This window comes from Physeter macrocephalus, chromosome 19, assembly GCF_002837175.3.
Source record: "Physeter macrocephalus isolate SW-GA chromosome 19, ASM283717v5, whole genome shotgun sequence".
In the NCBI taxonomy this organism is placed as follows: domain Eukaryota; kingdom Metazoa; phylum Chordata; class Mammalia; order Artiodactyla; family Physeteridae; genus Physeter; species Physeter macrocephalus.
In genome coordinates this window covers 35255932-35268360 of record NC_041232.1, presented here as the reverse complement: position 1 = coordinate 35268360, position 12429 = coordinate 35255932, and the positions used below count along the sequence as shown (strand labels likewise).

Below are 12429 nucleotides of genomic sequence, written 5' to 3'. Positions count from 1 at the left end.
GGACCGGGGCACGAACCCGCGTCCCCTGCATCGGCAGGCGGACTCCCAACCACTGCGCCACCAGGGAAGCCCATCTTTTCACTTTCTTGACCGCATTCTTGTAGCACAGAAATTTTAAATTTTGATGTAGTTGAATTTTTTTTTCTTTTTTTTGGTGTCATATGTAAAAAACCAGTGCCTAATTTCTAGGTCATAAAATTTTTTTTAAGAGTTACATAGTTTTAGCTCTTATATTTAGGTCTGTGATCCATTTTTAGGTAATTTTTTTGTATGGTGGGAGGTAGTTTTCCCCATTCTTTTGCATGCGGATGTCTAGTTCTTTCAGTACCATTTGTTGAGAAGACTAGTCTTTCCTGTTGAATTGTCTTAGCACCATTTTTGAAAATTAATTGACCATAATGTATGTAATAATAAGTAAGATTGGATTCTCAATTCTAGTCTAGGAACACATATGTTGTATGTTTATCCTTATACCAGTGAGTAATGCTTTTTAAAAGAAATAGAACTTTGTTTTTATACTGTTGTATTTACAAAAGTAAACAGAGTAAACAGTTATCCATGTTTTGAGAACATATCAAATAGTCTATAAAATGAGGGTCCCTTCTCTTCAGTGAGTATAAATGTGTAACTTTTAAAAATATGTAATTTAATTCTGACTAAATTTATTACATCTATTTTGATTCATACATTGCCAGTTATTAATATGTGGTGGAATTCTGAACTGCAGTTTGGATTCTTAGACAGCTTTATGAATGCAGCGTGTTTTTTTCTCCCCTTACTGGCTTATGAAATGCTTTGATAAAATTGAGCAGTAGAGAGGAGAGAGAAGGGACATGCAGAAACCTGAGAGTAACAAGGTTTTCTGAATTTCTCTGAAGTGAACACTTGTCAGGTATTTACATGAAGTTGCCTAGATTGCCACTAATATACTGCCAGGGCACAAGACAGAGCACCTGTCCTCAAGGTACCGATGGTCTAATGGAGGAAGATGACCAAGTAAACGGGAACTGTTTCAGAACAGCTTTGCTGGGAAATGTTAAAGTCAATTATTTTTCCTCAGAGATTCATAGTTATTTCCCCACTGTTTTAGTATGCCCATGGTTACTGATGAGAGGTCTAATATCAATCTCTATTCTTAATCTTTTCTGTCAGTAACTTTTAGGGTTTTCTCTTTATTTTTGTTTTCAACGTTTTCCAACAGTCCTAAGTGTGGGTTTTCTTTTATTTATTTCATTTAGCCCTCAGTGGGTGCTCTCAGTCTGAGGACTCTTGTCCTAAACTCTGGGACATTCTTAGCCATTATTTCTTCAGATACTGCTTTTCTTCTATTTTACCTTCCTCTTATATTCTAAATATTGGAGTTTTTGGATCTGTTGCTAATGTCTTTTTTTTCTCTGCACTTTAATTTTTATGTGCTGTGTTCTGGGAGAATGCCTCAGTTCTGTTTTACATTTCACTGATTTGTACATTAGCTTTGTTTCACAACTGCTCGTTTATCACAATCTTCTGTTCTTTTTAATAAAATCTCCCTTAAGTTTTGGATATGATTCCTGCTTTTATTTCTCTGAGGCTCCAAAGTATTCTTATTTAAAGGTTTTTTTTCCTGTTTGGTCCTTTAACTTTGTTCTCTTTGGATATATGGATTGATCTTCATTTCTTTTTTTGCGGTACACGGGCCTCTCACTGTTGTGGCCTCTCCCGTTGCGAAGCACAGGCTCCAGACGTGCAGGCTCAGCAGCCATGGCTCACGGGCCCAGCCACTCCACGGCATGTGGGATCTTCCCGGACCGGGACACGAACCCGTGTTCCCTGCATTGGCAGGTGGACTCCCAACCCCTGCGCCACCAGGGAAGCCCTGATGCTGCATTTAAATGTCTTAATTTCCCTAATAGTCTCACTCCCCACCCTTGCACCGGGACACGAACCCGTGTTCCCTGCATTGGCAGGTGGACTCTCAACCACTGCGCCACCAGGGAAGCCCTGATCTTCATTTCTTTGAAGATGGTGTACTTATCTTATGCAGTGTATTCTCTTGTGTCCCAAGTGCAAATTATCTGAATGAGTAGCTTGCTGGGGCAGCTCCCTGTCGTAGAGGGTGGCTAGTTGGGACAGATTTGCCTTATTTCCAAGACTTCCTCTTTACTTTTTTCATCTGGGATTCTTTATTATAGCCTCTATTTCAAGGAGAGCTGTCTTTCATGTTTTGGAGTTAACTTCTCTGAGTTTTATATAAGCAGGGAGATTTCATCTTGTTGCTTCCACTTTCTTGAAACCAAAAAAACTATTTTGAATTCTAAGTTGTTGCAAGAGGGTGGAAGCCCCTGTACTTAACTAACTTAATCACTACAGAATGACATGGACAGGGTTGTATGTCTTTGGGAAAATGACACTAACTGATAAAATAGGAATGAAAGAAAAGAGGACGATTCCATGAAAGATGCTTTATGCTGGAGATGCTGGAGTTCATCCTTAAATGTATGGCAGGTTCTGGAGAGTGGGATGTATAACAATGAAGAGTAGAAAGAAAACGCATTCAAGAGAAACAGACTGGATTAGCTGAAGAGAGGCAGTGAGGACCAAGAACTATACCTGCGGATAAAATCTGGTTTGCTTGATGCTGCCCAGCAGTGGAACCTCATCTTAATGTGGGAGTTCTAAATTTAGAACCTAAAGTGAAAAGTGTACATAATAAAAATTACCCTCGAAAATTCTGTAAGTTACTTGTAAAAGACAGTATCACATGACAATATTTTTGTCTTATTGGGGACTGGCAAGCCAACTCTTAATAAGTACAAAATAGTCTTTTCATTAGCAATTACTAGACTGCTATTTTACTTTCATTTTCAAATTTGTAGAGGAATGATCTATTCTTGATAGAACTTACCAATAAAATAGTCTGGACCCAACTTTTTTGGGGGCATTTTATTTATTTATTTTTATAAATTTTATTTATTTATTTTTGGCTGTGTTGGGTCTTCATTGCTGTGCATGGGCTTTTCTCTAGTTGCGGCGAGCGGGAGCTACTCTTCGTTGCGGTGCGCGGGCTTCTCATTGTGGTGGCTTCTCTTGCTGCAGAGCACGGGCTATAGGCATGCGGGCTTCAGTAGTTGCAGAACATGGGCTCAGTAGCTGTGGTCCGCAGGCTCTACAGCACAGGGTCAGTAGTTGTGGCGTATGGGCTTAGTTGCTCAGCAGCATGTGGGATCCTGGACCAGGGCTCGAACCCACGTCCCCTGCATTGGCAGGTGGATTCTCAACCACTGCGCCAACAGGGAAGCCCTTTCTGGGGCATTTTAAATGTCCATTTTCTGTGTCTTTTTGAGTCAGTTTTGGTAATTTATTTTTTCCTACGAATTTGTCCCTGTGTCTTTAAACTATTTTAGCATATGAGTTACTCTGTTTTGGGATCTGTATTTTTTTCTCCATTTTTATTTCGTATTAGTTATTTTTTTCTCTTTTGATGATCTTGCCAGAGGTTTGTGTATTTTTCACAGAATCAGCTATTAGATTTATTCACTCAGTTCTTTCAGTTGTCTGATTCGTTCTACTTTTGTTTGTATTAATGTTTTATTTCTGTTTTCCTTAGGCTTGTTTTATTATTTTTTAAGTTGCATGCTTGGATCATTAATTTATTCTCGTGTAGGAATGAAAGTATTTAATTCTGAGGTTTTGCTTGTTTTCTATTCATTAGATGAGATTGCTCAGATGTTTTTTAAAAATGTTATGAAAGGGACTTCCCTGGTGGTCCAGTGGGTAAGAGTCTGTGCTCCCAATGCAGGGGGCCCGGGTTCGATCCCTGGTTGGGGAACTAGATCCCACATGCATGCTGCAAGTAAGAGTTTGCATGCTGCAATTAAGTAGCCCACTTGCCGCAACTAAGCAGCCCGCATGCCACAACTAAGATCACGTATGCCACAACTAAGACCCGGAGCAGTCAAAATAAATAAATAAATAAATAAATATTAAAAAAATAAGTTATAAATTCTTATCTTTTCCTTTTGCCCCAAAGTTTTTTGTTTTTTGCTTTTTTTATTGAAGTATAGTTGATTTACAATGTTGTGTTAATTACTGCTGTCCAGCAAAGGGATTCGGTTATACATATATATATTCTGTGGTTTTTTGGTTGTTTTTTTTTTGTGGTATGCGGGCCTCTCACTGTTGTGGCCCCTCTCGTTGCGGAGCACAGGCTCCGGACATGCAGGCTCAGCGGCCGTGGCTCACAGGCCCAGCCGCTCCGCGGCATGTGGGATCTTCCCGGACCGGGGCACAAACCTGTGTCCCCTGCATCGTCAGGCGGACTCTCAACCACTGCGCCACCAGGGAAGCCCTATATTCTTTTTTTAATATTCTTTTCCGTTATGGTTTATCACAGGATATTAAATATAGTTCTCTGTGTTATACAATAGGACCTTGTTTTATCTTTTCTGTATATAAAAGCTTACATCTGATAACCGCAACCTCCCATTCCCTCCCTCCCCCAACCCCCGCCCCCTTGGCGACCACCAGTCTGTTCTGTATGTCCGTGATTCTGTTTCTGTTTCTGGGATAGGTTCATTTGTGTCATATTTTAGATTCCACATATAAGTGATATCATATGGTATTTGGCTTTCTCTTTCTGACTTACTTCACTTAGTGTGCTAATCTCTAGTTGCATTCATGTTGCTGCAAATGGCATTATTTCTTTCTTTTTTATGACTGAGTAGTGTTCCATTGTATGTACCACCACATCTTCTTTATCCATTCAGCTGTCAATGAACATTTAGGTTGTTTCCATGTCTTGGCTATTGTGAACAGTGCTGCTATGAGCATAGGGGTGCATGTATCTTTATGAATTATAGTTTTGTCCAGATATATGTCCAGGAGTAGAATTGCTGGATCATATGATAATTCTATTTTTAGTTTTCTTAGGAATATCCATACTGTTTTCCACAGTGGCTGCACCAGCTTACATTCCCACCAACTGTGTAAGGAGGGTTCCCTTTTCTCCATACCCTCTCCAGCATTTGTTATTTGTAGACTTTTTTTTAAGGTATTATTATTTTTTTAAAATTTATTATTATTATTTATTTATACTATTTATTTTTGGCTGCATTGTGTCTTAGTTGCAGCATGCAGGATCTTAGTTGCAGCACACGGGCTTCTTAGTTGCAGCACGTGGACTATTAAGTTGCGGCATGCATGTGGGATCTAGTTCCCCAATCAGGGATCGAACCCAGGCCCCGTGCATTGGGAGTGTGCAGTCTTACCCACTGGACCACCAGGGAAGTCCCTGCCCATTTTTGGATTGGCTTGTTTGTTTTTTCATTGTTCAGCTGTATGAGCTGTTCATATATTTTAGAAATTAAGCCCTTGTCTGTTGCATCATTTGCAAATATTTTCTCCTGTTGTCTTTTCGTTTTGTTTATGGTTTCCTTTGCTGCGCAAAACCAAAGTTTGTTTTTAATTATTGAATTATATAGAAACATATACAAATGAGTTATCCCAGAGTGAACACATCCCTGTAACCGATGGGGATCAACAGAACTGTTAGCACTCCAAAAATCCCCTCACTGATCCCTTCCTATCCACTGCCCCCACCCTTCTTTGCAAAGTTGTTATACTCACGTGACTTCTAATTTTGAGTAATTTTGTTTATTTTGAACTCTTCATGAACAGAAACGTACAGATTATGTTCATTTGAGTCAGGCTCATTATATTTGGCTTTTCCATGTTTTGTGTGTGTGTGTTCATTCATGTTCATGCTGTAGGGCAGCGGTCCCCAGCGTTTTGGCAATGGGGACTGGTTTCATGGAAGACAGTGTTTTCATGGACCGGTGTGGGGGTGGGGGGGAATGGTTTTGGGATGATTCAGAGCATTACATTTATTGTGCGCTTTATTTCTATTATTATTACATTGTAATATATAATGAAATAATTATACAACTCACTATAATGCAGAATCAGTGGGAGCCCTGAGCTTGTTTTCCTACAGCTAGATGGTCCCACCTGGGGGTAATGGGAAACAGTGACACCTGAAGTGTGTTGCTTATGTCCACTCTACTTCATAAGATGCAGCTTAATTGTCACTTGCCACTCACTGATAGGGTTTTGATATGAGTCTGCAAGCAAATGATTTATTATGGTCTCTGTGCAGTCAGATCTGTCTGCTAATGATACTCTATATTTGCAGCCGCTCCCCAGTGCTAGCATCACTGCCTCAGCTCCACCTCAGATCATCAGGCATTAAATTCTCATAAGGAGCCACACCCTAGATCCCTCACATGCGCAGTTCACAGTAGAGTTTGCACTCCTATGAGAATCTAATGAGGCCAATGATCTGACAGGAGGCGGAGCTCAGGCAGTGACGCAAGCCTTGGGGAGCAGCTGTAAATACAGATGAAGCCTCTCTCCCTCACCTGCTGTTTACCTCCTGCTGTGTGGCCGGGTTCCTAAGAGGCTACATACTAGTACCATTTAGTGTCCTGGGGGTTGGGGACCCCTGCTGTAGGGTACACCATTGTATGTATATACTACCAAATAATTATTCATTTTTCTGTCAATGAATGTTTGGGTTGATCTGATCTATGACTGAATGTTGTGAATATTTCACAGATGATAGAAAAGTCAAGACATCCTCTTTTTGTAGGTGATAAAGTATAATAGGCATTAAGTTTATTAATTACATTCAGATTTTCTATATCATTATTTAATTTTTATTTATTTGCAAAGATTAGGAAAGGTACTCTATTGGTTCTTTTGTCTGAAAAACCTCCCAGTATTTTTATCTGTTAAAACTCTCAGTACTCCTGCCAATTCCTTCTCTTTTCTAACAGTTTTTTCTTTGTAAAGTTCATTATGAATGTTTGGCTTATTGTATGGTTTTATCTTAATTAGGAATTATAAGTTTTCTTGGTATAATATTGAGAGTTTTAGGGGGATGGTATTAAATTAGCTATGATTTTTCTGTTCTCAGATAATTTTTAAAAAGATTGATAATTCATTAATGCACTTTTTGTCATAAATGTAGAAATAGTTACATACTCATGTTACCCTGTAACTAGATGTAAATTCATAACAGTGGCAGTTATGTAATTACATACTTCAGTGATGTTATGGGATGCATCTACTTTATGAGTACTTCGTTTTAACTTCAGAAGTGCCCTTTAAAAAGTTGCTAAACTATCTGACAGGGAAACTGTTATGATTTTTATGTTTTAAATGAACATATATAATTTAGACAGCATGCATTATTGTATATTGAAAAATTAAGCATTTTTTAGTTGCAAGAGTTTCCAAAAGATCTAAACAAGTGAAAAAAAGAAAGACAATTTTTCCATTGAATATAATTTAACATAATATTTTCTGTGACCTCTTTCATTCACTTACATAAGCACAGAGTTTATTTTTTTTCTTGGTTGCATTGGGTCTTCGTTGTTGCGCAGGCTTTCTCTAGTGGTGAGCGGGGGCTACTCTTCATTGCAGTGCGTGGGCTTCTCATTGCAGTGGCTTGTTTTGTTGCAGAGCATGGGCTCTAGGCACACGGGCTCAGTAGTCGCAGCACACAGGCTCAGTAGTTGGTGGCACATGGGCTTAGTTGCTCTGCGGCATGTGGGATCTTTCTGGACCAGGAATCGAACCCATGTCCCCTGAATTGGCAGGCGGATTCTTAACCACTGTGCCACCAGGGACGTCCCCTTTTTTTAAAAAAAATTGGAATATAATTTACATCTAGTGAAATGTATGCATCTTATGTGTTTGGTGTGATCAGTTTTGACAAATGCAGATTCTCTGTAACTCATTTTACAATCAAATTTATAGAACATTTTCATCATCCCAGGAAGTTTTATTGTACCTTTTCCCAGTCAACTGCCCAGCTCCCCCAAGTAACCACTGATCTTATATTAGTTTTGTGGGATCTCTCCCATTGCCCAGTATTTAATACCTGAATGATAATTTTTGATCCTTTGTCGTAAAACATTGTATAAGTAACTACAGTGGTTTGAATATTTCCTTTGGGTGGCCAGTCCTTTGTACTGCTATAAATTAACTGAGAATCATAAAAGTGAATTTAGAAATCATTTAATAGGAACCCTTCATTTTATAGGTGAGAAAACTGACTTGAAATTTAAGTGACTTATTTAGTGTTGTGTAGGAAGTTAGTGCTGAATGTAGATTTATTGATTTTGATTTAATGTTTTTGATCTAATGATTTTTTTCTTCATTTCTGAAATTATATTTTATTTTCTTTGTAATAATGGACATTAAATATGTGCTTTTTAATTTTATTTATTTTTTTAACATCTTTATTGGAGTATAATTGCTTTACAATGTTGTGTTAGTTTCTGCTGTATAACAAAGTGAGTCAGCTATGTGTACTTTTTTGTTTACACAATTTTTAGAAAATGTTATAGATGAGTTAGACAAGAGGAAAGAATTTAAAGTAGGCTTCATTCATCTAATTTCCGTTTTTTCTTAGCAGTCCTTTTTTGCCCATATAATTCTTAAAGGAACAAGACCAGAAGAGAAGAAGAAAAAATGGTGGGAACAACTCAGAGAAACTTGTAGTTGAGGGTTTCATAATAAGTCCTTTGAACTAACTTCTTCCCATTTGAGTTTCAGAATAAAGTGAATATTTAATTCTGTCTTAATGTTCCTAGGTATGCAGGTGCCTTGAGAGCTTCAGGGGAAATGGCTTCAGCACAGTATATTACTGCAGGTCAGTATCTTAAATATACTACTTTTCAAGAGGGAGTATGGTATTCAATAAACGTCATTTTTCACTCACAGTTTTTTTAGTATCTTTCTGTTTTCAAAATGTATTTTTAAAACATCACCTCATTAAAATTAGAGTACTTACACTTACATTAAACAACTTGGGACTTATTTTATTAACCACATTATAAACTAGTGATGTCTGTCCTATTTGAAAAAATCTTTGGATTAGTGGGTATTCATTCATGTAAGGAAGTTGGATATGAGGTATGAGGAGAAATAGAAATTCTAGAAGTATCTTGTTTCTTTACTACATGAGACAGTGTATTCTGCCTCCACTGCCCCATTTTGGACAGTTTTACAAATGAATACTCTCTTAAATCCTTGGGCTGGGTTGATAGGGTTTTTAACAGCCTTGCCTTTTTTGGGGGAGCAGGGGTGGTTTGTAACAGCTTTATTGAGAGACAATTCACATACCGTACTACTCACCCATTTAAATTATACAATTCACTGTTTTTTGTTTACTCATAGAGTTATGCAGTCATCACCACAATCAATTTTAGAATATTTTCATCACTAGAAAATAAACCCTGTAATATTCAGCAGTCACCCTGTTTCCTGTCACCATTAACAGCCCTGTGCAACCAGTAATCTACTGTCAGTCTATAGATTTGCCTATTCTAGAATGTTGATATAAATGGAATTGTACAATATATGGTCTTTTTTGATGGCTTCTTTTCACTTAGAATGTTTTTGAGGTTCAGCCACATTGTAAACATGTATCAGTACTTCATTCCTTTTTATTGCTGAGTAAGATTCCATTGTATTGGATATATCACATTTCATTTATCCGTTCATCATTGATAAGACATTTGGGTAGTTTCCACTTTTTGACCAATATAAATATTGCTACACATTTGTGTACAAGTCTGTGTGGACATATTTCATTTTCTTGGGTATATATCTAGGAGAGGAATCATTGGGTCACGTGGTAACTATGTGAGGAACTGCCAGACTGTTTTCCAAAGCAGCTGCATCATCTTATATTCCTCCCAGCATGTATAAGGATTCTGATTTCTTTGTATCCTCACTCACACTAGGTATTGAATGTCTTTGATTATAGCCATTCTAGGGGTGTGAAATGGTATCTCATTGTGGTCAATCATTAATTTGTAATACTGTAAACAGTAGGTTTCTTTGCATCATTTGGAATTAGTGAGATTTTCCTCTAACCTTTTTCCCTGAAAGTAGATTCATTTGTTGAAATGAAGTTTTTACTGGGAAAATGTGATCACATATCTAGTTCATCTGGTAACTTATGTATCTAAGAGTTGCTCAGAATTTCAACAGCTTCTCCAGTGTCTTATAGGAGGCTTGCAGTATTGATGGGATGAAAAATACCGCTTTACTTTTTGCTTCTTGATTTTTAAAGTTTTTTATTTTGAAATAAATTTAAATTCATAGAAAAGTTGCAAGAATTCACCAATTACTTTTTGTCACATCTGGTTCATCAGTCTCTATAATGCATGTTCTTTTTTTCTGAACCATTTGAGAGTAAGTTGCAGACATCCTGTTTTTTGTTCCTGAATACTTCAGTATGTATTTCCTGAGAATAAGGACATTCGTAACGACAGATGGTTATTTTTCAAAGTCTGGGAGTTTAACACTGATGTTAACTCGTACTACTGACTTGATTAAACTTTGCCCGTTAACCCTGTATTGCCCATTATAAAGTTGTTTTTCTTTTTTGCTTCTGGAGCCGGTTTAGGATCACACATTGCACTTAGTTATGTTGTTATGTCTCATTAGTCTCTTAATGTATAGTGTGTCTTTTGACCTTTTTCTTTCAAACTAATGAAGTATTTGAGATGCTCTGTTCATGGTATATATTAAATTAAATCATCTGTCTTTTTTTCTTGTTTTTTTTTGTTTGTTTTTGAGAAGTGTATCCTTTAAAGTGTTATTACAATTTAGGCTTTTTTTATTTTAAAAATTATTAGCTTAGTAGGGATGCATAATTTCAGCTCTACCTCCTAAAATATTTTTTAAACATTGTGTTTAGTAGTTTTATTCAGGAACATTTCATTGAGTACTTATTTTGTGCTGAGATGTTGTATTTTAGTATTTGCTATGCTAAATAGTCTGTATACTAATGATAACATTTCACATTTTAGTTAACAAAACAATGCAAGATAAGCTAGATTAGAGTTTTGCTATATATGAAGTAGGGGCAAGGTGTGATAGTTAGGGAGTCAACAGAGAAAAAGTATTCTGAACTCAAGAGCAGGGCTGAGTTTATGACCATGGGATTTATGATGGTGAGAGGATAAGAAGGGGAAAGATTTTGAAGAAGGCAAATTAGTTTTGGTTCTTAGCTGTTCAGTACAGTCAGGAAGTTTAAGGATTTAAACATACTTCATTTAAACATACTCCAGATTTCAGTACTCAGGAGTTCAGTACACGGGAACCAAGTATGGGCTTAAAGGGAGGAGGGTTGGGAGTGTTTACCTGACGTCCTGATAATGGCGGAACTGTAACATCATGCCTTTGTGATTCCTAGACAGAAGTTACGTGTTGTCTGTATTAAATGAATATACCCTGCTTTATTAGGGAAGACAAAGGCTGTCAAGGAGAGAGAGACATTGTTTATAGCTAGTGATTGCATTATAAAGTCTTCTGGTGAGTTAAGATTTAAAAACAAATTATTTTCTTATTAGGGATCCAACAATTGCAAAAGGAATAGGTATACTTAAAAATAATTAATAAGCATTTCTTGGTATTAATTGAGAATTAATTTACAGTAGCATGTATTAAATATGTCACTATTTTACTAAGGAAGTATTTGCTTTGTTTTTAAGCCCTTAGAGATTTGTTTGATTCCATGGATAAAACTTCTTCTAGTATTCCACCTATTATTCTACTGCAGTTTTTGCACATGGCTTTTCCACAGTTTGCAGAGAAGGGCGAACAAGGACAATATCTTCAACAGGTAATCAGGGCAAGGTTCTGTGGTTTTCATTTTGTAAGTGTAAAACTTAGGCGTCCTACATTTACTGGAGTATATTTGGAAATACAAATAATCAGTCCTCTCTAGTTCACACCACCATTATCTCTTGCTTGGTGAGGTGCAGTAGTCTGTTAACTGATCATCTTGCTTCTTCCTTTTGTGGTGTTTCTCTGCACAGCCCCCAGAGTCCTTTTAAAAATGTAAATAAGATTATGTTGGTTTCCTTGTTCAGTACCTCCGAGTGACTTTCTGTCTCAGTCCTAAACAGTCTAGCTCCTGGCTACCTCTCTGAGCTTATGTGCCACTCTTCCCCTTGCTCAATTCGCTCCAGATACACTGACTTCCTTGCTATTTTTAAAAAACCCTCCAAGTATCCTCTTTCTGTAGGGACTTTGCTCTTGTTCGTTTGGCTTCCAGGTGCATGGCTTGCTTCCTCACCTCATTCAGTTATCATGGCTCAAATGTCAAGGCATCAGAGAGGCTTTCTTTGACAGTCCTATTGAAATAGCACACTTCCCTTCTCCTAATCACTTTCTTTCTTTTTTTTTAACATCTTTTTTGGAGTATAATTGCTTTACAATGGTGTGTTAGTTTCTGCTTTATAACAAAGTGAATCAGCTATACATATACATATGTTCCCATATCTCTTCCCTCTTGTGTCTCCCTCCCTCCCACCCTCCCTATCCCACCCCTCTAGGTGGTCACAAACCACCTAGCTGATCTCCCTGTGC

General features: G+C 37.4%; 1 protein-coding gene across 3 annotated transcripts in view; it reads left to right on the top strand.

Moving 5' to 3' along the window:
- Positions 1-12429, top strand: part of USP14 (ubiquitin specific peptidase 14) — a 49801-nt gene that overhangs the window by 22725 nt on the left and 14647 nt on the right. For all 3 annotated transcript variants that reach the window (XM_007115849.4, XM_028480322.2, XM_028480321.2), the window contains exons 6-7: positions 8637-8695; positions 11550-11680. In XM_007115849.4, the coding sequence (XP_007115911.1) occupies positions 8637-8695; positions 11550-11680 (190 nt within the window). The remainder of the gene's footprint in view (positions 1-8636; positions 8696-11549; positions 11681-12429) is intronic.